The 27687-nt window shown below is 40.5% G+C and overlaps 1 protein-coding gene across 2 annotated transcripts in view; it reads right to left on the bottom strand.

Moving 5' to 3' along the window:
- The window catches only part of PCSK5 (proprotein convertase subtilisin/kexin type 5), a 451769-nt gene that overhangs the window by 218262 nt on the left and 205820 nt on the right, over positions 1-27687 (bottom strand). For both annotated transcript variants that reach the window (XM_026518823.4, XM_026518825.4), the window contains exon 10: positions 4309-4412. In XM_026518823.4, coding sequence (XP_026374608.1) covers positions 4309-4412 — 104 coding nt within the window. The remainder of the gene's footprint in view (positions 1-4308; positions 4413-27687) is intronic.

The following is a 27687-nucleotide window of genomic DNA, read 5'->3' as shown; positions in this document are numbered from 1 at the left end:
GCTTCCTGAAATGATAGGAGCTGGGGATTCTAGAAGAATGCAGAATGAAAGTCCTCAGCATGGTGGGGTTGGTCCATGTGTCCTCTGTGCACAAACAGAACTGGTCAAAACATCCGTGACTCGCCACCAAAGATAGTCCCTATACCAGATGCCTTTTCCTGCTGAGGTTAGGCTGCATTTTCGATGACCAGGGAAGTCTGCATCGACACTTTTTATAAACATGACCTGGCAGATCGTTCGGGCTTGACGGAAGGGAAGAAAAGTGCAATGTAAATTTCTGTTTCTGTACGTAAATCATACAGTGGCCAGACCAGATTAAGCAATGCCACGGGGCCCCCCTGACATTTCCGTTTGCCTCCCCCTTCTGGGTACACTGCAACATGTGTTGGGCTGGTGTGCTAAAGGTACTCAGCAAGTATTTGTAAATAAATAGACGGCACAAATTAACTTTTGTGAAGAAAACCACTCAAATGGCAAAAAGCCCTTGCTTCTTACAGCTGATTTGTGCATTTTAAGGAGCATGGACAGGGTATTAAAAAGCATAGAAAAGAAAAAAAAAAAAAAACCTAGAGAAGACGTTTCATAAGAGGGAAGGAGAGGCATCAAAAGAGAAGGAAATAACCCTGGAAAAAAACCCCAAATAGATGATTTAATGCCAAAGTCATCTCCCGGCATTGCTGATCGGTAGCAAAATACAGGAATTCGGATTTCAGTTTTCTAGTGGCAAATATCACATCTGTTCATCTGGCCTCATACAAATATTTTCCTATCCTCATGAATAACCCCAAGGAGATTCTTTGATAAGTGCATGGTATTTATTCCATTTATTTTTGAAGAAACTACGTCTGGAGGAAGTTTAAAGTCAAAAGGTGTATGAAATTTAGCCAAAAGTATTCACACAATGAACCATCCAAATAATGTTTAGGCAGTTTCCATAGGTATGTACTCACTGGACTATTTTTTAAAACGGATCTTCTGCAAAAGACCTTTTAACTGTACTATAAGAGAGTATTATTTTTTACGAAGCAGAATCATCTTAGTTCAATTAAAATTGTTAAAAATGAAGATACCATTAGCATAAAAATACTGATGAGTAGCTTTCAGCTTTGGGGCTCCCTTCACCGTGAGCTAATCTAACCATCCGATCGTTTATAGCATGTTACTATAATGAGAACACAGAAAAAGGAGGAGGAAACTGTGCACCCAGCTCATCAGCATGCTCCTCCAGGGTAATCCCACTCTTGGAGAAACACACGAGTCAGCAGAGAGCCACATTCCTTGGTTTTTCAAGGCCAAGCTCCTTGCCTGAACGAGAGCCTGCCTGTGCCCGTGAACAGGCAGCCAGCAGCTGCTGCTGGAGGGACTCGTAACACATGTGGATTAGAATGCATCGAGTCGGCCTCTCAGAGGGGCCCACAGCGGTCCAGCAGCTAGAACATCTGGTCCTACTCTCTGCCTTGGGTGTACTACATATGGCCATGTCTGAAGAAACGTAAGGACACTGCATGCAGAGCTGTCAGGACTTGGCAGGGTCTGGTGAGAAATTGTTCTTTAGGGTGTTGGCTTCTCTGAAATTATCACTGATGACTATCAAGTGTATCAATGACAAGACCTCAATACTGACTTGGTTGCTACCCTCAGCTGCTTCTGCTTTACCTGATGAGAGAAGGAAATTCTCATGTTGATATTGACATTCCCAATGCAGAAGCGTACCTACACCAAGCAATCCTGAAACTCTTCTCAGGTTTTCTTCTTTTTTCTCGTTTGTGTTTTGTTTCGTTTTTTAAAACACTCTTCAAACAACTTAAATGGCTCAACATTAAGGGAATAAAAGCAATCCTCCTGGGGAGCACAGATGGCTCAGGTTCCTTTCAGGCACACACCTCGCTCTGCCTTAGGACTAAGTTGCACAGAGAGCAGCGTGGCCACAGGCTCTTGTTCGCAAGCAACTTTCAGCTTCTCCTGTCTAAGGAGAAACGTGTGGCCATGTGTTCCTGCTAAGCGAGGCCTGCAAAAGCTGGCTGACCTAATTTAAAATACGGGTTCTTGCTGAGCTCTTGTTGCACGAAGCCCTTCCAAGCATTAGCTATTTTTGTTTGTTTGTTTGTTCCGTTCTTATTTCATAAAAAGTCGCCCATCTTTGTTCTATCCCAGTGACCTGCATCCTCTCCTTCCCCAAAGCACGTGGCTTCTCCTGCGAGCCTCTGCCTTAATCATTTTTATTTGTGGGACACCAGGGAGGGGATGGTAATGCTTAGGGTAAGGAAGAATATAGCTCTTTAAAAAATTATTCTTATTATGATCATGTTTAGATGAAATATGGGGCTTGCCATCAACAGAATTACAAAACAATTCCACTGGGAGTCCAGACCGTTCAGGGTAATTCATCTATGAGAAAGCGAACTTTAATTGTTACTCTTGGCAGCAAGCTAAGAGAAGAGTGAAATATTATACTAAATATTGCCACGTGCAAGAGTAAAATGCTCTTTCCTCCTCGCCAGAGCACTGTATAGCCCCCTTCAGACTCCCTTCAGGTTTGGATCTGGGGAGTTGGTCTAAATCCTCTGTTTCCCCCTCTCCAAAACCAACAGAGGTTTTCAAAAGAGTTGCGTTTTTTATTAGAACCATTTGCTCTTTTTAACTTGCCAAAAAGGAATAAGTAACACTAAGACTTTTATTTGGGTTAGAGTTGATTCCTCAGCTTCGTGGAGGTCAATGTACTCAGTCCCCCTGAACCTTCTGCTAAGAAGTTCACTGCAGCACTGAACCGGCCAAGGTTATGTTTTGGTCCCTTCTTCCCCCCTCCCCAGACCTACCTCCCAGCCTCATGGATTTAGAGAGTAAGAGCTGGGAGGGTGCAGAGGCTCATCAGAATGAAACACACCTATGGCCAAGTGCATCCTGGATTTTCTCCGACGACTGAAATCTCACATATTTTTGATGCCACACGTTAACAATGGCTATTTTGGGACTGAGTGTCTTGATGTGGCCTTCAGACAATGGGATCCCGACAAGAATTTACAACTCTTTAGATTAAAAGCTCAATGAACACTGCTGCATTATATAGTTTGAGAGTATGGAGAGGTGTGTGATATTACTCTAAAGCAGAGGGATATTCTTCTGTTTCTAAACATGGAGTGAAGTCTGCAGTGAAGATGTTAACCAAAGGAGTATTTTATAAGACACTGGTTATCTGGTATATTTGGCTAAGCATGAGACTATAACTGTAAGTAATTTTTAAGATTACATTTTACATTTCCAGCATGGATATTTGCATATGTTGGGTATAATTCACTAAAGAGATATTAAAATCATATTTAAGAAATCGTATGTAGATAATATTACTCAGCTTCTAAAATGTTTAAGATGGGAAAGTTAGGGCCCCGAATACCTCAATGACCTGCCGAGGATTATTCGACATGTTACCAAAGAACTGAGGATGAGAACCTCAATTGTTCAGTAGCTATTCCCTGTGGTAAGGGATACTCGTTTTCATCCATAGGGATATACAATGATACCAACATTATTTGGGAGTAAATTTAAGTCTGCAGATATGACCGAGAGTAATCTTGGCTCTAACAAATTAGTGGGTTAAAATTTAAGTCACGTGAAACTTTAGGACAACTGCTTTATATAATTATTTTCTTTTTATGATAACTTATGCTATGGACGATGATAAACGAACTGCCTACCATTAGTAAGACAGTTTGCGGGAACTACAATCCTCAGCCACGGGAAAAACAGGCAGCACTTACGATACGATGTGCAAAACCATATAAAGGCTGTATGTTATAAAGCTTCATAAGCACTTTTCATTCGCATAAACTAATGTTTTAGATGAGCTATTTGTGGAAGTTTAGAAAAACAACAACAAAAACAAAATGTAGAGCAAGCACGGCCTAGAAACTAACAGTGAACAAAATATACAGGTCATTTTTGAAGTGGAAGTAATCACTATCGAAGAGGAGGAAGTTACATACATTGTTACGAACACCACTCAGATAACCAATGACAGCAAACGAACTAATTTTCTAATTAGTAGCCCCATAGGTCGGCTCTACGTGGAAGTTGGTTGTCTTTTAAGAAATTGACCTATGATGTGGGAAGCCAAGGAAATCTGCCTTTTAGGTGTTGTTTGAATTAAAAAAAAAAATCAATCTGCCTTTTATTTACTCAAAGAGCAAGCTCTCTGTGTGTCAGCACACAATTTCAAGTTTCTTTTGAGGGATTCTACTTCCGGCTCTCCATTTAAAATGGGGGAAAAATAAAAATATTTTGCCTGTGACAGAATATGAAAGAAGTTCTCACCCTTAAAACCAGCAGCATTGGTTTTCCAGTCATTAGCGTTCAAATGTCCTGCACGGGAAGTCCTGACAATAACATGCTGCACGTCTCTCCAGGTCAGAAACGGACTGGGGAAAGACAAGGTAAGAATCATTGTACCAAAAAAAAAAAAGATGGGGGAAGCAGAGAGTCACAAGCAAATTAAAAAAGCAAAAGCAAAATGGCAAAGTACTAAAAACAAAGGGTCAGTGCTTTGGGTTTGTGGGGGGAACAGATGCCAAATGCCGCTCTGGTTCTTTCTCAACGTGGAGAAGTGACGTTAGTCTGAGGGAGGCAGAAGACATAACCCTGAATTTAGGAACTAATGTGGGATTAGTCGGCTGTCACTCAGTTTTTAAAAGGGTGAGGATTTCCGGTTTCCTCAACAAAATGGCTCCCCATTCTGGCCTGCTCATCCTTTGTGTAAAAGCTGGCATCATCATCCGAAAATTACAAGAAGCTCAAGTCAAAACTGAAGTCTTCTGGAACATTCCTTGTCCAGCTGTATCACCAGACAATTGATTTGTAAGGTAATAAAGAACTTAGTATTCTGCGTGTACGTACGGGATATGGAAAAAACCTCAACTGAACCGAGTCCCCAGGTGTCAATCCTCCCAAAGAAAGAGAATTCGGTACAGAGCCCAAAAGCTGGGCTCCAAGACACAGCTATGGGAGTTCCCTTAATCTGCAATAGTAGCTATTATATTAAATTATTGGATACCTACTTCTTGTGATTGTTAGCACAGAGCAGCACAAAGACATTGAGTGGAAGTGCCTTTCACTGGAGAACCACAATACCACTCATAAACATACAGAAAGCAAAAAAGCAAATCCAGGTACCGGGGAACAGACTTCTGTTCTCTTTCAAAGAGTCCGTATACACTGGAAGGCATTTGACCCAATGCACGCATGAGATTCTCATCAAGATACGTCTTCACTTCACAGGCTCGAATGTCAGGTGTGATAATCTTTTACTTAACCAGGAAATATGGCAGTTATCCCACAGCCTGGAGAGTTGTTCTGTTTCTCGTCCTCCACCTTCATTTTAGAAGGATATTTGCCAAGGTTGGGTCAGAACATTGAGGGAAGGGGGATGATGATTTGCTACCTTCCCTGAGGCGTGACAGGGGTACATGGTAATCCCTGTGGTCCCTCAAATGCACACAGATGGACGCTGGCGTGTCCCAGGCAGAGGGAAAACCTGCTATCTCAATGACAGCTGATTTTCAATGACGGAGCAGCACACTACTTCACTTTATACTACGTTTTCCCATCACATTCGCCACATACGTGTTTTTGAGAGTGGCCTCCCTACAGAGGGAGCCCAGTGATCAGATTCTGGCCTCTTCATTTCTTATGTGAAATTGACTTCTCAAGGCTTCAGTTTCCCCATTTAGCACGTGGATGCTCAGATCTACGTTACTTGATCGTACTGACTGAATGAAAGCGCCGCCAAGTACTTAACCTAGTTCCTGGTGCAAAAGAAGCCATCAAGAAGTGGTACACAGTACGACATTCTGCTAAGTTTTGAGCCACGGCTCCCACGTGGTGGCCTGAACATGAAGGAGACAGGGAGAGAAAAGGACTCTCGAGTTCTGAAACCGTTTTGCTATGCCCTCAGATTAAAAATAAGAGAGGAGGTACTGCCATTTCCAAAGAGGGGGCAAGACTGGATGTGGACTATTTCGTAAGGCTGCATTCACAACATAACTTATGCTGAGGACCTTGAAACCCAACCTCCCAAGTTTTAAAAATATAAGAACAAGGGAAACAGATTTATTTCTGTTTTGTTGTATACAACACTTCTAAGGAACGTAGTTTAGAACCTGATAATTCATGAAACTCTGGAGAAAGGGAGGGAGGTTGTGGGATGGGGCCCAGGAGGTGGGTAAGCTTCACTTCTAAAACCAATAGCAGGATTTGACCCTTTGTTGATGGCTACTGAGTCCACATAATAATTCAGTAGACTTGTCGCACCATGGTCAGAAAAACTAGGAAAAGAGTCAAGGGATAATTCTGAATGCTAGGGTCACCATAAGATGTTTTTCCTGATCTGCCTGAGATGTAATGCTCCTTCCTCTTTCCCAGTGTAGTTATTTGGGTGAAGGGCAAAAAACAACAAAAAAGCTCAGTCTCGTAAGACTTTCCAGCCCCTTAATTTCTGGTACTGGAGAATCCTCTCCAGTGGACACACATATTTTTTGTTTTCTGGTTTTCTTTCATGAGCAAACAGCAAGATACCTAAAAGAACACATGGACTTGATAAATATCTCTAAATCAACCTAATGAGTTTAAAATAACATTTAACACACAGCTAGAACATCATTTTAAATACTACTCTTCATGGAAAACCAAAAAACAAAACAAAAAAGAAAATAAAAAGAAACAAGTTTCCTATGTCACCTATCACCAGGGCAAGACTCCTTTGGAAACCCTCAAGCACAAAGTCTGACCATCAGGAGACCATTTCCCTAGTGACCCTTAGCACTAAAAATATAATGGTGATGACGATGATGACGACGACAGAACAGGGACCATTTGTCTCGAGCCTTCAGCAGCTGTATTCAGGCCCATTCAGGAAGCCTCTCGCATTCAAGTCAGCCTGAAAGAACAGAAGTTACTTGCTCTCATGCTGGGTTGCAAAAACTAGCTCTTCTCGGAGTCCTTGTAATTAGAAGGAAGAAATTAGCTTTCGGAAATTGAAACTGTGCATGGAAAGAAGGAGGCATTCAGGTAATTTTACTCTGACATTTGATAATGCACAACTTCAGAAATCATTTACTTTCAAAATTTCCTGAATTTCACCCAAATAAAGTGAGGAAGTTAATACGGGAAACCAAGGGATTTTTGCATCTGTGGTGTTTCTACCCGTGGGAGGGTAACTAATTATTGGCTCAGGAAATAGCCATAAGTTAACTTGCTAGTATCCTGAGAGGACTTGTATTTAGGGGGAAGTCTGATTCACATTTTATGACTTAAATTTATTTATGCTCTCAGGGATGTTATAGAAGTCGTCAGACTATGAAACTTCTGGTATACCATACACAGAGTGAAAGCAAAGAGAAGGCTGTATGCTCTCTGCTGGGAACTTCACAGGCCACAATAGTAAAGTAGGAACCCCTAACATGGACCCCCTTCTGCCAGTTACCCTAGAGCCACACTCCACTGGCTTCTGAACACCAAGACCCCTCTCACCTCCACGAACAGAAGACGGAGCACCAAGAGCTTTGGGGGCACACAATAATCAAGAGGCCACAAGTATAACCAACTTGGAGGAAAAGAGCAGCTTCTCTCCATTCTGAGCCTGGCGACCACTGAGCCCATAAAAAGCCACAAGGATTTAGGCCACATACCCCTTAAGGTTTCTCCCTGGAATTATTGACAATTACCTTTAAACAACAATATACACAAGATGGTAACATTTATAAATCCCTGCAAAATGTGGCTAGCTAGCTATGAGCTTTCAAGGCAATAAAACACACATGATTTTCTGGGGACTTCTGTAGGTATAATATTTTCCTATTAGGAAGGTTTGTATCTTTTAGGGACCTCAAGTTAATAACAAACATTAAATGAGCACTTGACCAGGGGCAGGTAGTGCGTGTTGTACGTGCATTATTACTGAGTAATATCAAACATCATATGAACACAGGTAATACTTTTATTCCCATTTCACGGATGGCAAAACGGAGACTCTGAGTTACACACAGTAACTCGAGTGCACATAGGTAGTTAGCGGTAGAACTACAACTCAAACCAGCTGTACCTGGCTGGCTGCAGACCCTGTACTATCACTATTTAACCCATTTCCAGATGGACCCCCCCAAAGTGGAAAGGACATACATGCCGTGGTTCATCAGGTGGTTCTTTGCCAACTGGATCAGGAAGCCAAGTGTGGCATCTCATGTCCTCGTGGTCACACCATTTTCCTACCTGCACTGTGTCTCTCAACTCAGTTGGCGGATTTTTGTTTGCCACTGAATTCAGGAGATTCGCAAGTCTTAATCTGGGTTTTAAGTTCCAAAGGCTTAACTTTGGCACACTCTATCTGAGGCAAATGGAAAGATACCAAACTAGGACATACCAGATTATTTTTATAATGTAGTATCATACGCTTATACTGTAGGTCATAACATTATATTATTAAACATTATGGTTCTGAACTTGCCACCTCGCTTGACATGCTCACGCTTTGATGCGGCTTACAGTCTGGTTGGGTAACACTTCTCCAGTCAGGGGAGCTCATCTGAACCCCATCTCAAACACTTCTAGTTTCCAGCAGCAAAAACAGGATAATTAATGACACGATCCCTACCTGGTGGTATATTTTTGTCCTGAGCAGCTCAAAGTATTTTTCATGGCCCCAACAGCAGGTTTAGAATAAGGTGGACATATCCCGAGAAAGACATTCTGTCTAGTGCTTCTTGTTGGGCTCCTAAGTTCAACTGCTAGCACTTAAATGAAAAAACCAAAAAACAAATTCTCTTCCCCAATAGTTTTCTCAGCTAATTCTGCACAGGTGTGAACCGTTCAAAATCAATCTGTACTTGGAGGTCCTTAGAAAAATAGGACCAATTTTGGAGCCTGAGTGACTGACTCGCCTGCATTTATTAAAAAGAAACAAGAAGTAATCTTCCCCCCACCCCCAAACCCCCAGATGGATCTGTCATCACAGGCAGTTAAGAAGCAACCGATAAAAGGGACAGCACATACACATCTTCATACAGAAAGAGAATTTATCAACACAAGCAGCAATAGCGAATCCAGATAATGAAAACTGTTGCCTGAACGGGGCAATCTTCTTTACATACAAGAGAGATTCCCTCTAATGCAGTGATGAGCAAGTTCATGAACCAGTCTTGTGGGGAAATTGTGCGACCCATCCGCCATCACCCAACTGACTACGTAGTCAACAAAAAAATCCAAGACAAAACCAGGCTCGTTTTATGTTCCTTAAGACTGTGTAAAATAGAAATGGGGAAGTGGCCAGAAAATTAATGTCATTGTACAGATGCTAAATAAATCAGCAGTTATGGGGAAAGATTCATAGGGAGCTGGAACGAGAAAGATGAGACAGAAAGAGTCTGAAGCCCGCAGAGACTGGTAAAAACATTATTCTTACTGTACTATGTGCATGCCAGCGATGATTCAGAATAAAATACGGACCATCCAACAAAGGAAACCCATCTTCTTTTGTCAGATAATGAAGCTGCCGCAAGGATCATCAGACTGTCAGTCCTGCTGCAAAGAGGAGTAGATCTTGCTAATGGGAGTGTGTTATTGTTCTGTTGTGTTGTGTTGTGTTGGACCGTGTACTCTACGTAAAGTCAAAAGCTCCTGGCCTAAAACTGGGTGTACTAACAGAAAACACAGTTAATAATACCTCCAGATGTGGAAATGTGACTTGTCCTGGGATCACCGGGACACCAACTTATGATCCACCCATATCTGAACCGAAGTGGAAAAGATAAAGAAAAGACTGGCTCAGGACCACCCAAGTCAAATTTTTAGTATACTCTCTTGTGTACACCACTCACTGATTACCCGAGGAGAGTATAAATCAAAGGTACAGAAATTGGGTCTCTGAACACACTTCAGGGAAGAAAGTCCCTAATTGACCAAGAAAAACTCTGCCGCTGAAACTGAATTGTCTTCTTTCCTTTATACATCTGGGGCTTATCTGCAGGATTGCTCACCAAAAACACATCAGTTAATCTTTCTGCAGCGTTATAAACAAATGGCACTTTGTTGGGAAGCTCAATAATCATTTCCCTGAAATACTTTGCTACGTGAACTCTTAGGGAATACAATTTGATGAATGGTCACACAAAGGTCCACTCACTCGAGATCACGTGCACTGAAATCAATTCACAACAGTGGAACTCTTACACCCTCAAGTCCCTCCGACGGTATTACCCCAAGGCTGTGATTTCTGGCCATTCTAAAGGCCTCTCTCTCTTCATGTACCCTGTAAGCTCAAACCCAAGTCTGACCCTCGTTTTCGTCCCCGAGCTTTGAAATCTCTTGCAGTAGACAAAATGTGACAGTATGAGAGCCTCCCCGCTAAGCTTATCCCAGTCAAGCTGTGAGAAAGCCAAGTCTGGGTTTCTCCAGGAAGCTGGAGGACAGTGCTTACTTTCCCTCTTCTGCTAATTTTGCAGGTTGTCCAGCGCTCAGCATGAATAAATATGCAGTTCTAAGTGAACTGACAGAATTCTGCAGGAAGACATTGCCATCCGTATTATGTTTCTCATTTAAATTTGTTCTCAAAAATAATACTAAATAGCTCACAGTCACATGAGAATGGTGCTTTCGAGTCAGGAAGACTTGGGGTAAATCATGGCCTGCTACTAGTGCTTCTGTAACGGCAGACAATTCACTGAACCTCTCGGGGACTCAGTTTTCTCAGCTGAGGGCACAGACAGGAACACACACTCTGCAGGGTAGCTGAAAGGACTCAAGGTAATGAATACAGAGTGCCTGGCACATGACAGACTCCCAAAGACAACAGTCATCATGATTGATTGAGACGTACAACCTCTCATCCCAAAACAATTCAGAAGGACCACTTTGAGGGTATCCTAGCATTTGATGCATTTCCATTTAATTAAGCTGTTTTCTTCTATTCCTAAATTTCAATGGTATGTTTTTTAGTTCTTGTAACAAATGAGCAAAATAGCGTTTTCAACACATCGGTATATTTGTGCTTGGTGAAATAATAATGCCACTAAGATCTGTCAAAAGGATCTGGTTTTGGGGCATCTGGGTGGCTCAGTCATTCAGCGTCTGCCTTCGGCTCAGGGCAGGATCCCAGGTTCTGGGATCGAGCCCCGCATCAGGCTCCCTGCTCCACTGGAAGCCTGCTTCTTCCTCTCCCACTCCCCCTGCTTCTGTTCCCTTTCTCGCTGGCTCTCTGTCAAATAAATAAATAAAATCTTTAAAAAAAAAACGGATCTGGTTTTAACGAGCCAATGATGTAGGCAGCAAGCTGACTAGTTAGGGAAACAAGTACCTGGACCCACTGTGATTGTAACAAATCCTCTCTATTTGTGGGAACATCTTCCCTCTTGACAGTTGGCCACTGAAGTGATGTAGAGGATGGTGGAATGTTCTTTGGGTGGACATTGGAGTGCTGTATGGTACCAAATGTTAGAACGAAAGACTGCAAATACTTTTTTGCTTAACTGAACTGCCAGACGGCAGTGTTTTCGAAACTTTTCTACCAGAGCTCAGGGATTTACAGAGTTCACGCCTCAAAAGCCAGCCGTTGAACCCTTGGACAGGCAACAAAAATACTTGGCTGCATCTCTGTTGTTACTATTATTCTGAATTACAGCATTTTCTCTCATTTCCCCCTGTTGAATACAAAGAATTAAAGTGATGATTTTTCTACCTGCTTATCGAAGAAGTATATTTTAAATTAGGGATTTTCAATGTTCACCTGCATTTTAAACTTCAGTGACAATCAGTATGCATTTTGGATTCTGGAATTTTAAGTAAATGTTATTCTATTTTAGAAACTCTTGGTTTATTATGTCAACTCCTGGCAGTCTTTCTAATTATTAGATGTCAGCGGTAACAAAAAATATTTTTAAAAAGTCTTATGCACTGCACACACACACACTGAGGAAAAGATCAACTAAGATTAACAGAAATATAGAACAGGAATTTTGGAGGTATTTCAAGTAACCTTATGGCTGATGTGGCTGGAATAAGAAAAATAATGTTTAACATTTCCATACTTTACATTAAAAAAACAAAGCTGGATTGTCACCTAAAGGAAAGTAGGAGGGGGAGAAATGACAAAAGACCCTCCAAAGTTAAGCGTTGTTTCCCCATCTATCTCCTGAATTAAAGACCCAAGATACTCATGGCCTAAAAAAGTACGTACATGATTCTTTACTAGACATGTAATCCTTTTTTAATTTTCAAGCCAGTCCAAGCATTAACTCTTTCCTGTCCCTATTGTCAGAGTCTCAAGTCCTAGAAATGATGGTAGGAATTAGGGGGTAAATTCCAACTTTCTTTTTTTATTTCCTCCCTTACTCTACATGTGAGATGCCAAATTCACGTCCCCCAGACTCCCCACTAGAGAGGGGTGCACATGAGATAGAGTTTTAAGTGGGAGTCTACTGGCCATTTCTGAGAAAGCTTTTGCTTTCCTGCTACAATCATTCCCCAATTTTCCTTCCCTCTTTTCCTTCTTCCTTTTACCTGAACGCGGATGTGAGGGGCACCTGGGTGGCTCAGTTGGTTAGGAACTGCCTTCGGCTTGGGTCATGATCCCAGAGTCCTAGGATAAGAGTCCCGCATCCGGCTCCCTGCTTAGAAGGGAGTCTGCTTTTCCCGCTGACCCTCTCCTCTCTCATTCTCTCTCTCTCCAATAAATAAATAAAATCTTAAAAAAAATGAATGTGGATGTGATGGCTGGAGCCACAGCAGCTATTAAGAAAAGACCAAGAGAAGGGCTCCTGGGTGGCTCAGTTGGTTAAGTGTCTGCCTTCTGTGCTGGTCATGATCTCAGGGCCCTGGGATCGCAAAATCCATGCCGGGCTCCCTGCTCAGCATGGAGTCTGTTTCTCTCTCTCCCTTTGCCCCTTTCCCCACTCATGCTCTCTCTCTCAAATAAATTTTTTAAAAAATCTAAAAAAAAAAAAAAAAAAGATCAAGAAAATAACACAGACTTGGCCTTGGTAGCTTTGAGTTTCTGAACCAACATCTTGTGGATTTCCTGTTGTACCCGCTATACTTTCTTGGTACTGAATGTAACTCCTAACAGATGTACCTCCAAAAGTACAGAGTATTAGATGGCGGTTATCGAGTACTCACTGTGTGCCAGGCACACTGTGAAAACTACTACATTCATTATTTCATTTATTTCTCCTGGCAATCCTGAGAGATATTATTACTTATATCACCCAAATAAGGACATCAAAGCAGAGAAAGTGTCAGGAGCCTGCTCAGGGACACGTGATTAGCAAGGGCTGAAACACACCATATGCTGATTCTAGAGCCTGGCTCTGATCCACTTCACCCCCCCCCACTTTTACTAGAGGAGGGGCCACGAGGGGAAGAGCCACATGAGTGGTGCTTGCAGGGACTGGCTGGCAAACCTCTGCTTAAAAAACGATTGGGGCACCCGGGTGGCTCAGTCAGTTAAGCGTCTGCCTTTGGCTCAGGTCATGATCCCGGGGTCCTGAGATCGAGCCCTACATCGGGCTCCCTGTTCAGTGGGGAGCCTGCTTCTCCCTTTCCTCTCTGCTTGTGCTTTCTGTCACTATCTCTGTCTCTGTCTCTCAAATAAATCAGTAAATAAAATCTTAGAAAGAAATGATCCTCTCCTCACCTGGCATTCCTCACTTTGTATGGATCTCTGCCAGGAGCTGAGAATTGCCCACGGGGTTTTGTCTATCATCCCATCCTTCAAGGGCAAGTAAAAAAAGGAAAAAATAGGAACATAGGAAGAAAAAAGGGAAGGAAAAAGAAAAAATAAGTCAAAGAAATCTAAGAAGGAAGTATAGGAACAGGAAAATGAAGAAAAGAGAGAGAGAAAGAGAAGAAAAATAGTATGGAGCCCATGGAAAAGACAGTGAACAAAAAGGGAATACATCGATAAAGAAGGCAAGGGTAGACGCCAAAATAGAAGCTGAGAGAAAGAAAGACTAGAAGGAGCATAGAGTAGTATTAGCAAAAGCAAAGTTTGCATGAGAGGGAGTCCATTGATATGGGTATGGATCCTGTGGAACTGATAGCCTGGAAAACTGAGTCAATGATGTGGGCACAAATGTAAGAATGTCCCACAATTTTTTTTAAAGCAAAATAATGAAGAGATGAGGAAAGACAAGATGACAGATCTGGAGGCCAGGAAACAGAAACCCACTTCAGGAGACGAGCTTTGTCTGCCTCTGAGGACCGACATGTACTGCGTCTTTACTGCTTACTGACCGGCCGCTCTCGTGCTTTACGGTAATGCACGCAAAACCACCCCGTGAGGTCGACTGTTATTATTCCCTGCTTACAGATGTGGAAACTGAGGCTTAGAAAGGTGACCTCTCCCTCCTAAAGTCATGTAAGAGCGAGAACAAGAACAGGGCTTTGCATGCAGGTCTCTCCGACTCCAGAGCTCAAGCTCTGAAGTCCGTGGTTGGCTTTGTTGGTCATCAAAATCCTACTTGATTAAAAATGCCCAAGGTAGGCTCAAAGGACTCAGTACGTTTCAGGAAATACTAAGAATTGCATCCCTTACACTCCTCCTGATACACGTGTGTATGTGTGTGTGTGTGTGTGTATGTGTGTACATATAGGTAATCTCAAGCAAATGAAAAGTATCTTAAAAGCTATTTAGGAATTAAAACAGAATTTCTGTCTTAGGACTCTCTGCAAAGCTCATTTTAGGAGACAATGAAAAAGGACAGTTAAAACCACTGAAAGGAAACAAGCCCGAGAATGTTCTACTATGCTCCTGTCCTTTCCGAGTAAATGCAGAAGACACACATTGGTAGGACAAAGTCAACTAACCTACTTCTCTACAAACACATGCTCTGAAAGCCGACAAAAGAAAACAAATAACCTTAAGATCTGCTTCAGCTGATAAATACGTAAGGCAAAATTAAAACCCCTAGAATGTGTCGTTGTTATGAAAGACCTTCTAATGACTCAAAAATAAATAACAGAGGGAACACTTAATAAGTCTTCTAACATAATTCTTCAGAAAAGACAAGAAAAATAATTGTAGGAAATAAATTAATTAAAACAGCCTGTTGCATAAACCCAGATTATGATATTAAACATGCAGAAATAAGTATAGGTGGGGACAGCAAATTTCATATAGCAAGGAGTCAAAAGGGATAACTCCCTTATTATAAGATATATTTATTTTTAATATTAGCTTTATTTAAAAAATGATATTTAAAAATTATCAACATTATTTTAAAACCATTTTTTTAACCTAAAAAAATAAAATGTAGAAACTAAAAAAGAATGGGCAGAGATCTTTCCACAACACACACACACAAATGTATGGATGGCAAAATTAGTTGCTGACAATACATTTTAGACATAAAAACACTGAAAAGAACAAGGAAGTACAAGTTAGCTGAAAGATAAGTAGTGTCTATAATAAATATCTAACAGGATGAAATGCTTCCATCAAAATGTCTGGATCAAAGACTATAAGAAAAAAGAAGTAACTGAAGGACCCAGACCACTACTCAAGTAATTTAATCCATTTATTTTAGGGGAAAGACTATAAAGGATTTGTTTACATAGTAGATATAATTTAATAATATTAAAACATATCTCCTACAAAGAGTAATTTCTTTTTAAGAATTCATGGATCAGCTAAAGAGCTTTGAAAAAGCTGCTGATACACTGAGCCAAAAGGAAATCTCAATTGCCCTACGGAAAAACAATACCTCACACACCACTAGTGTGGTTGATTATCTAACTTCATTATCTGATCACAATACAGTGGAAAAAAAGGTCAATAACAAATCTCAATAGAGACAAAGTTTGTTAAACACTTAAAAGTATTATTCTCAATTGTCATTCTACCAAAGAGGAAGCCCAAACATCTTGAAAAAGTAATGACAGTCAGCCAAAAGTGTGTTCAGAGGTAAATATGCCGTTTAAAAAAAAATCATACTAATGTAAAAGGAAAAATAAATGAACCATGATTCAACCAATAAGATTAATAAAAGAATGAAGAGTGATTCTAAGGAAGACAGGAAAGATAATAACACAATTAAAAAACAAAGACAAAGGAAAAACAGCATTACTCATTAACAAATCCAAGAGTTGGCCTTTTGGAAAAAAGAACAGCAACAAAACACCGAACAAAGAAAATAATATATAATATATATCTTATGTTAATGTTAGATATATAGTAATTAATTACATTATGCTATAACTAACAAAATATGCCATTATATCACAGTCATCTATATAATATATGTAATCATTAATTAACAAATTTGAAAATCTTAGGAAATGGACATGGTTCTGGAGAATGTAGATAAAAAAATTAAAACTGAAAAATTTATCAAAGAATTACCTCTGAGAAAGGCTTTAGGGACAGATGGTTTCCTTCAAACTTACAAGGACAGGGATCGCAAGTGTCTCCAGAGAGAAGAACAGATGTAAAATTTCACCATTTGTTTTGTGAATTTAACATCACTTGATAGATTAAAAAAACAAAAACAAAAACAAAAAACCTGGCAGAGATAGAGGCAGAGTAGAGACGGGTCAAACCAGGCTGGGTTAGGAAGCTTGACTCTTCATTCACTATCTATGCTACCGTACACTTGAGGAATAAATGGAGGAAAAAAAAAAAGGATACTTCACAAGATTCTCTTTATATTCCGTAAGTACACAATATTAGCTAACTGCTGTAACAATATAGAACACACACATATATACACACATTGTTCAGGTAAAGCAACTACAAATGGCACTCAGGAAAATAAACACAAAGGCATATAAAAAATATTCTAATACTAAACCCGTAGCATACTAAAGTACCAAATTTCATCCGTAATATAAGCGGAAATAATATTTAAAAATCTATTATTCTAACAAACCCAAAAAATAATTCTAGTATGAGGAACTGGACACTAAAAATCTCAACAGACACTGAGAAAAGACCCAAATTCCATTTTTAACAAAACCTTTGTAAAACCAAAAATGCTGCATAGCCCCAGGAAGAAAAGGAAACATTAGCAAAAAGTGAAACAGCGGTTTAAAAAAATCCAGAGAAAACCAGGACCTAGACATTTCGAAAGCTTATTGTCATTCTTGATACTTAATATTTTAAATGGTTAGCTAATATAATAGAAACACTAATCATGACCGTACCAGCTTCCATAATTGTAATACTTTCCAAATGCCCAAATTTATTTCATCCTGGCAACTATCTGGTGATTCCGGGTTATTACCCCAAATTTCAGATGAAGAAACTGAAATTTAACAAGGCCAAGAAACACGATTTTCACCTGTTCAAGGCTACCCAGGTAGTGATGGGGTGGAGGCAGGACTGGAATTTAAGTCAGCCTGACTCCAAAACATAACATCTTAACAACTAGTTTGTACAATGAAGACAAACACAGAAAAAACTCAAATGAACAGAGACAGATATTACTATAGTCAGAAGCCACGTATATATACCGCCCCCCCCACCAAAAAACAAGGTAATCAGTTACAACATAGGAAGAATTAAAGGGGCTAGAGAGAAGGAAAACATACAAAAAATTGTATCTCTGCTCTACATGAGCAATAACCAGTTAAGAGCATAATGGTAACAGCAAAGCATGCAAGTATTTGCTATTCCAAAAAATAAATCTAAACCAAAAAGTGTGGAACTAAGGACAAGCCTGAAATGTTATTTTGCCAATAAAAGAAAGATCTGAATAATTCGGAGGCAGATTTTCTTGAATGGGAAAACCAACTGTTATAAAGAAGCCAAGATTCATACCGTTGTCATAAATTGTCACTCGGACTGTTTTGGGGAACATGGTAAAAGGGTTCTAAATTTTTCCTGGAAAAATAAACTGGTAAAAATGTTTAAAGAAATGTTGAAGAAGTGGAATGATACAGTAATGTCAAAAGAGTTGACAGAATAATAGAAAACTCAAGGGAGACCTTGATAAATTCAATGACTGGAATGCAAAACAAATTGTTTTCGGAGATGGATTACGTAAGAAATGGCATCGAGTAAATGGATCTCTCTAAAAATTCAACTTAGATCCTCATACTGAACGCCAAAATAAATTCCACTTGGTTAGACATTAACACTGTAAAATGAAATGAGCAAACCCTAGATAAAAGTGGCAACTGGTAATTGAGACTTTGAGATGGGAAAGGACTTTCTAACCCGAGCTCTTGAGGCCCATAGATCATCCTGGGGTACAGCAAATCCTCTGCTATATGTACATTTGGGCTCATTTTAGGGTGAAAGCACACATAGCTTTCATGAGCATATATAACATTCTCCAGGAGGTACCAAAAGATGAGTCGTGACTAACTGAAGTATTTATAAAGGACACAGATAATTGACTAATAATAATGAAAGAATAAAGAGACAAGTCCCCTCTGTCAAAACGATCTGAAGCAAACTTGAAAGCAAATGACAAATTGATAAAATACCTGTAATAACTATGGCCGGGGTAATACATGGAGCATACACCAATGAGAAAAACGTTAACAACAAAAAAGATTAGTACGTGATTTGTAGAGGAGTCACAGTGTTACAACCCTTTTCAGTGACCTGGAACCACGTGTCTGAAATTCAATTTGAATATTAGTTCCTAAAATTCAGGAATTTCTCAATGCCCAATTTCCAACAAGTAGACAGAGAATATCACCCACAATGACCTAAAACCTTTTTTTTTTTTTTAAAGATTTTATTTATTCGACAGAGATAGAGACAGCCAGTGAGAGAGGGAACACAAGCAGGGGGAGTGGGAGAGGAAGAAGCAGGCTCATAGCAGAAGAGCCTGATGTGGGGCTCGATTCCATAACGCCGGGATCACGCCCTGAGCCGAAGGCAGACGCTTAACCGCTGTGCCACCCAGGCGCCCCGACCTAAAACCTTCTTGATTCTAATATTGCTTGACCGTGTCAGACAAAGCATTATGTAGTTAAAATGGATGGTAAAAAACTAACGGAGGAGGGGAGACCAAATGAACAACAGGATCTGAAGGGAAGGTGACAGATTGAAGACGTATAATAAAGTAGGAAATAGCATAAAACAGTTGCTGAGTTGCTGAAAGTTGTGTAGGGAGACTTTTGATTTTTGTTTCTATATTTCTGTGTGCTTTATATTCTCTCTCTCTCTCTCTTTTTTTTTTTTTTTTTTACAATGGATATGTATTATTTTGGTGATAATAATCTAATTTTTAAATGGTTCTACTGCTAACAATATTGGTGGTGATGGGTTTGCTCTTTTGGGATCTTTCAGTGTCAAATATTTTAGTGCAAATGAAATCAATGGAAGATTGGTAACTTAATTTTGCCAAACCAGGACAGGATCATTTCATACAATCGAGAAAATTTTATACCAAAAAAATACATAATTTCCAAATAAGCCACTTAAAAATTAAAACAAACAAACAACAACCTCTATTTTTAAAATAACCTACATTACATTACCAATAGTATTCTCCTTTGCCTGGTGATCCTTGAACACTCTCGCTAAATAGCATCTCTACAGACCAGATGGTCTCTGGGCAACCTTCCAATGTTATGATTTCTCAGACAAACTGATCACAAGTATTTTATATTTCAGATATGGCGTTGCCTATAATGGAGAGTTTTAGCACAATGAAAATTATAGAATTGAATACATCTGCTATGGCAATGAGGCTATTAGATGTCAACTCCAATGGCACCTAAATTCAGAGCGATGAGTAAGAATGCAGCATGACTAATACAATCACTCCCAGATCATGCTCTCTCCAGGAAGCTCCCTCTTATACTCTTTCAAGTTGGTTATAAAGGTTTCCCATAGCCAAATAACAAGCAGACTCCTCTGAGAGGCTGCCTTCAATCTCCCTCAATTCTCCTCCCTCCTCCCAACGTTCCCTGGGTTGTGTACCGAGTTCTTCAGATAAACTAGTGTGCCCACCAAAAATAGAAAATTAAGGAGCGCCTGGGTGGTTCAGTCAGTTAAGCATCCAACTCATGGTTTCAGCTCAGGTCATGATCTTGGGGTTGTGAGATCAAGCCCTGCATTTGGCTCTGCACTGGGCGTGGAGCCTGCTTAAGATTCTCTCTCTCTCTCCCTCTGCCCCTACCCTCCTCTAAACATGAAAAAAAAAAAAATAGATAATTAAAGCTTTCACTGGATTCTGGATGAATAATTTTAAACTTTGAAGGGATGTCGAGTTTTCAATCATGTATGGGCATATTTGGTAGAAATAAAAAAATACGGATTATTTCTCCTTTTCATTTGGCCTTCTGTTACCTAAGGTTTGGTCATGATTTCAAGCACCATTGGATAAAAAAGGATGAAACTCAGTTAATGCTGCAAACGATAACTCAGTAAAAACTCATAGAAAGCTCTGAGAAACAAACTGAAGGCTTCGGAGGGGAGGGGGGTGGGAGAATGGGATAGGCTGGTGATGGGTAGTAAGGAGGGCACGTATTGCCTGGCGCATTGGGTGTTATACGCAACTAATGAATCATCGAACTTTACATCAAAAACCAGGGATGTACTATATGGTGACTAACATAATAAAAAAAAAAAGAAAGCAAATTTAAGTTCGATCACCTTTATGTCTCCGCATTCAGCAAAAATGCTATCATCTTGTTGGTGGCCCTACCTAATCCTTTCCTTGTTTGCCGTTCTGCACCCTTCCCTACTCTTAGCCCACCAGCACTTTCTAGCCCAGTATCATCCTTTATTTTTTCTTTCAGAGCACTCAGTGTCAGATGTAATGAACTTTTATGCCTCCCTTAGCTGGAATGCATGTTCTCTGGGAGCCAGGTTCAAAGCATCACATGCATTTGGGGTGAACCTGCCATCCTGGCATCTGAGGCATGGAGCATCCATGTCCTGCTCATATGTGTATTCTAGTTCTAAGCACGGTGCCAGACCCACATGGAGTTACATCAGAATCCTGAGGCTAAAGATTGCAACCATGACTGTAAGTGTATCACAATTTCTGAGATGGGGAAAAAAGTGTTTCAAAAGAAAGAGATGATGGTAACAAGCATGACTCAATTAAGTATTTCTTGAATGAATCAGTCAACATGTAGAGTTAAAACTAAATTTGTTGGCATTTATACCCCTCTAACTACAGCTACCTAAATAGATACCTATTCATACTTTTGAATAACTAAAGGAGACTTCCTTCTCTCCACGGATTGAGTCCCTCATTATGTGAATATCTGATTGCCTACTATGTGCCCAATATTGTTCTTGGTGCTACTGGGGCTACCGTACACACTCACTTTGAAGACACCTACTGGCTAGGGAGGGAGGGGTTTCTTCCTGTGATCTATGGACCACTTGTGATTGAATCACCCAAACTATATGGAGGGCTTCAAAATCTGCTTTTAAAAAAAAAGATTTTATTTTTAAGTAATCTCAACACCCAACATGGGGCTTGAACTCACAATCCCGAGATCAAGAGTCAGATGCTCTGCCGACTGAGCCAGATAGGTGCCCTCAAAATCTACATTTTTTTTCCAAAGATTTTATTTATTTATTTATTTGATGGAGAGAGAGACAGCCAGTGAGAGAGGGAACACAAGCAGGGGGAGTGGGAGAGGAAGAAGCAGGCTCCCAGCAGAGGAGCCTGATGTGGGGCTCGATCCCATAACGCCGGGATCACGCCCTGGGCTGAAGGCAGACGCTTAACAGCTGTGCCACCCAGGCGCCCCAAAATCTACATTTTTAAACAAGATTCTGTATGACTCATACATACTAAAGCTGAAAAAAAAATAATCTTCAGAGTATAGAATCCCTCTTTTTCTATAAAGTCCTCCTCAATCATCCCTATTCAAAGTTTTGTCACCCTTCTCCATACTCATGGCCCTTACAGTTCATGGCAGCCATTTGCAATTAAGCCTGTCTTGTTACAGCTCCTACAGCAGAAAGCTGATGTGGTGTAATAGTGCGTTCTGGTGGCACGTCACCTTGAGTTCCATTTCTAGATCTACCGCTTGCCACCTGGATAAAGTTGTAAGCCGCTTCCCACATCTGAAATAGGGAGCTAATGCCTATCTTATAGCACTGCTTTGAGGACTAAGTAAGATAACCAAGGAGAGCACACAGCTCAGTATTTGGCACAGAGCAAGCGTTCTGTGAATGCTGACTGCTGTTTTTATTTTCCATCATTTTTTTTTTTTTAAGATTTTATTTATTTATTCGACAGAGATAGAGACAGCCAGCGAGAGAGGGAACACAGCAGGGGGAGTGGGAGAGGAAGAAGCAGGCTCATAGCGGAGGAGCCTGATGTGGGGCTCGATCCCACAACGCCGGGATCACGCCCTGAGCCGAAGGCAGACGCTTAACCGCTGTGCCACCCAGGCGCCCCCATCATTTTATTTTTTGATTTTACCTTTTTGCCCTCTGATGCACTCTTTCCACACTCAAGTGAGGTCAATGGCAAGAATATCCCATCCGGCATATTGCGGTCGGGGGTATTATGACTTTACGGGTTAGAAAGACACTACCAGGCTTCACAGGAATATTGTTTTTCCGGGATATGTAAAGAACACAGAACTTTACTTCACCTTAGTCACACGTAGGGTTACTCAGTAAGGTCCAGAATCATCACAAAGAGAGAAACGAAAATCCAAGATGGCAAGAAATAAGCCAATCTTCTACACACAAAATGTCTTTCTTTTTGTGTGCAGGTTGTTTTCTGGGTAGCCCAGGTTACTTCACTACGAATTTGTTGCTTTGAGCTTTTGATAAATCAAATGCCATCGTCGACTTGCTGAGGTCAGAATGAATAAATCTTGCATGCTAGTCTGTCATTTCCACTTCTCTTCTTTACATTTCTCTCATACTGATGGCAAAATATATTATGATTCTTCAAAAACAGAGTAAAAAGAATGCTGGAATCAGCTAAACACAAAATAATAATAGTGTCACTAGGAACAATTATCTTCTTCTGAACAAATGACACAAAAATATACAAGTAAAAAACAATTAGAGGTTAAGATAACGTGACCATATATAAGACTGATTGAAAACTCAGGAAGACCTGGTGTAAAAAGAGGGTTGAGTTTTAACTGCATATCAATACAGAGTTGAGGAATATATCTGAGAATGTTCAAATACAAAGACAGTGATATTTGATGAAGCCATACAGTAAGTCACTTTGCAGAATGTTCTGAAATATGCTTTGATTAAAGTGATTAAGTCAGCAAACTATGGTGTGAAACTATAACGGACCCGGGGGGGGGGGAAGCAGCTTCTTTTATTCTTAGCAAGAAAAATTATATTTGATAGTATTTGGGGTGTTACCATAGACACTATCAAGAACAAAAATTTCTAGGCAATGAATAAAATCCACAAACCCTCAAGAGAATAAATTTAAATACTAAATTTTACATACTTCTTAAAGAACCCACTAACCGTGTTCTAAGCAATCTTACGGGGTAACTGCATGAAAGTCGATTTGCTACTAACGCCTTATTTAAATGAAAGGACGTGGAGGTAGATGAGCAATTTATAATGTAAATAAATCCCTATTCCTTCTTTTCTCTCCTTCTAAAATGTAAATTGTCTCAGTCATTTATAACAACCTTGATCTTAGTGAAAACCATTTTCTAAGATTTAAGTAATAAATTACTGAGGGAGACGACGCACCAAAGCACAGCCAGTAATTCTAAGAGAAACTGGCTACTGGCTATGGATTTTGTTCCAAGACCCGGAGGCCCAGAGATCTAGTCCCATGGGTGTTTATGCTTCTTTTAATCCTCCGAATCCCATGGAAAGAATAAAGGGTATCTATTTCAATAACTGGGACACAATCTACCCAAGAGCTCCACTAAGGAACTAGACCTCAGCCTTGAGTTTTTCTTTTCCCCTAAAGCACGTTATTGTAATTCATTCCCTGTTTGCTGGATCAGATCTATCCACTTCTTTCTGTCTCCATCATCACCCTCCTGACCAGGCTACCCTAATCTCTCCTGAACTATGGTACTAGCTGCCAGAATGGTACCTGCTTTGCTCCTACACCAAGAGTTCTTAAAAGAGAAGCTGGAATGAGCTTTAAAAATTTTAATCAAATCATGTCTCCCTCCTTAAAAGATTCCATAGACCTCTATCATGCTTACTTACTATGATGCCCTATGTGATCTGGACTTTTCCAAATCCTCAGCTCACACTAGCCACGCATATCTTCCTATTTCTCAAACCCAGTAACCTTGTTCCAACTACGAGGTCTTCCCAACTTGCTCCTCCCTCCCCCTGCAATGCTCAGTGCAGCTCTCTACCCGTGAGTCTTCTTCTATTTCAGGTCTCAGCTAAAATGTCACCTCTTCCAAAAGGTCTCTCCATTATCACTCGAGATAAAATGGCTCCCTTCATCAAATTACTCTCCATTATTCTACACTGTGTTGTTCTTAGTACTTATCATTTGGTTTGCGAGGACAAAAATTCCATGTCTGTCAACCCACCATTCAATTCACAATGTCTAGTGTAGGAACTGACAACGAGTAGACCACTAATACACATCTACTGAATGGATGGATGATTCCATCTAAGCTCAACGTTACCAACACCCATATTCTCTTTACACACTTTTCAAAGATGAGAAAAATGATATTAGAAGTTTCCTTCCAAAATCCCTTCTCACACACTACCACCGCCCCTCCCCGCCCCCCCCCCCCCCCCCCCCCGGCTTAAACCAAGGGAAGCTTTCTACATTGTTATTTTCTCAACGTGGTATCATTGTTTATAGATTTCTCAGGCATGGTGTCCTTTGAGATGGAATTCTTGTCAAGATGGTGGAGAGGTTGGCATATTATAGATAATGATATAATTACTATAAAAGGAGTCAAATCCCAGAGGACACCGGAAGGGTCTTTCCCACTTCAATCTTCAAGTGATCCTGCCTCGGTGAAATCACAAATGAGACATTTCTAACGTGAGACATTTCTAACGTAAGAGATGACACCTGGCAAGGAAAAATGCTGGGGATTGCAACTAAACCGAGAACTACTCTTCTTAAGAAGCAATCTTTATTATTACAGTAATAAGAGCAAAATACGTTCAGCGAATCATCTATTTTTGAAAATAAAGCGAAGCAAAGGCAGCGGCTAACAATCACCTGATCGCTTCTCTGTCAGTCTCCCGGGGACTCAACTATCCATCTCTTCTTCGTTTCCTCACCTCAGGAAGGGGATAGAAAACATCGGGCTAAATCTCAAGACGGTACAAGGCGAAGGAGCCTCCTGCCCGGGGCTATCCCAGCAATACAGGACACCTCTGGAAGCTCCATTGTTTTAAGCCATTAACCACTAGTTAGGTACAAAGTCGAGTCCAGTGAAAATTGGCTTCCACATAATTTGAACTCGGAAAGTGCTAGAGGACACCGTGTATTGTCTGTGTGTGTGTAGACATAACAAAGCTATTTTCATGCACGGTGCTGGCAGAAGGCCCACGCTAACTGCTCTGTGGGTCTGGTTACAATTATTTCGCTATAGGGAATCATCCAGGACAGTACATCCCTTCTCTGTCCGCCGGGCCTCAAGTGGGAATGTGCGCTGTTTTTACCTCACGAACCTTTTCAGCTCTCCTCCCTGATCACATTTTAAGTCTCCCCACCCTCCTCATGCTACGGATCCCAGCCCTTCATGCCAGAAATCTCAGCTAAACGCTAAGCCCAAACTACAACACTGCAGTACTCAAGAAACTCTGAGAGTATGGGGGCAAAGGGACAGTGTTCACTCCGTCCTTACCCTTGTAATTCTGCAGACTCTGGGCACATGGCCTGTATTCCCACTCTTCGTGCATGTCTTTCTGAAGTTCTAAGTGAAGTAAGTAACACGCTCCTAAAAGGAAAGAGTTGGTATGTTCTCTGCTCTTTTACCCCAACAACCAAATGCATTTGCTGCCCCGCCCACTGCTGCATTTCGTGCAGGGGAATGTGGCCCTTGGGAGAATTTCTGATGGAACATTTTATCCTGAAATGTGTTTTTAATTAAGACAAGACAAAGAAGATAAGAAGAGTTTACAAGCTATCAGGCCTAAGATGCTAACCGCAATATTTAGAAATGTGTATGTCTATCGAGTCCTTCTTCTATGGGCCTCCCTGCAAGATGGTCAGTTCTAGATCTCTGAAGCCCCTCCATGAGTTACTGTAAGTCAGCTTCTTAAAAACTCCAGGCACCATCTCAACTGTCCCAGGTATTAACTTCTCGTAATAATCGAATGTCAAACATTTGGAGCATTTCCTCCTATTTTTCCTCCATTGGAAACATACATAGGTGAGACAGAGCTTATAATGAAAGGTAGAGCAAAGGCATAGAGTGATGGATCAGGGGGAACTGCATACCATTTATACAGATGGACTTTGTAGGTTTATAAGAAATGCAGACGGTAAGTTTAATTTCCCGAGAAAAGAATTTTCAGGATGGTTTTTCTGAAATCAACAGCATATGGTGTGAATCATCTTGGGGCTCAGCACATCTTTAATTCTTCACACAATGACCTTTCCATGTCTCACATTATCCCTTCCACTAAAGATCAAAGGGAGAGGGGCTTCTCTTGGAAGCTAAGGGAGGGAATAACATCATGTCTTTATTTTACCCGAGTTAAGCTCGGTTCTAAGGAACAATAAGTAAACTGGGTAAGGGGAGGTTTGAGGTGGCGTGGGGAGAAGACACTAATCAACACCAGTGAGAGGAACTGAAGGATAAAAATAATGAATACATGAAATTGAGCAATTCTGTTCACCTCGTTTCCCTGGTACAAAAAATAAGGAGGTTGAACTAGACAGACTGAGCTAATGTTTGTGTGGAAATGACCTTTTGCAAAACACTGTGCTTAGATGTCACAGAGGATATAAAAGTGTCGTGGAGCCAATGTTCCAAGTTGGATCATGGAGGCTGGCCATTTCTCTTTCTGGCCAAAGCCTGCATGCTCCCCCAAAATGATTGCATTGGCTTTCTTAAACAATTTGTGAATATATGTTAGTGTAAACTGAAGGCAAGTGACATGTTTTTACAAATATTTGAATTATGTCCTGCCTAATTCACTTAGCATCTAATATGATGCTTTTTTTAAAGTATGAACTAGATCTTTGTTATATGCATAGAAATAAATACTGCAGGGTACAATCCTTAGTCTCAAGGAATTTAAGCCTCGTTTGGAAGAGAATACATACAAAAACATCTATAGTACAACAATATACTAAGTTACTTAGTACTATATTCTCTCTCTATACATTCTATAACCTGTGTTCTACAAACACGTATATATGTTCCAACAATACCTTTGAACTAGGGGAGAACAGAGAGGTAATCTAGCCTACCTAGAGAAGTGTGTACAGTAGCCCAAGGAGCTACCGAGCCAGCAAACCAGAGGCAGCAAATATAATATATTCCAGGTGTATTTCAAGTACAGAATGACTGCTGCCACCCCAATTTGTGTATTTCCTGAAGTTAGGTCCAGATACAGGAGATGTTCTCAAAGGAAGGTATCCCTGAGGCCCCTGAGATATGAAATCTGAGGAAAACGCTTCTAGGTCACTTAAAACAAGGATTTATGGAATATTCTATGTATCAGTAGCCTCCTTCTCAAAGTCCTAAATCATTTTAGAAATTGCTACCCGACTCAGTCCCTTTTATTGACCATTCACTGTGCAACATTTCTGGGTTGCTGAATATATATTATTCAGATTTCCAATG

Source organism: Ursus arctos, unplaced genomic scaffold (assembly GCF_023065955.2).
Source record: "Ursus arctos isolate Adak ecotype North America unplaced genomic scaffold, UrsArc2.0 scaffold_33, whole genome shotgun sequence".
Lineage (NCBI taxonomy): Eukaryota > Metazoa > Chordata > Mammalia > Carnivora > Ursidae > Ursus > Ursus arctos.
The sequence above is the reverse complement of the archived record's forward strand: the minus strand, read 5'-3'. Positions and strand labels throughout refer to the sequence as shown.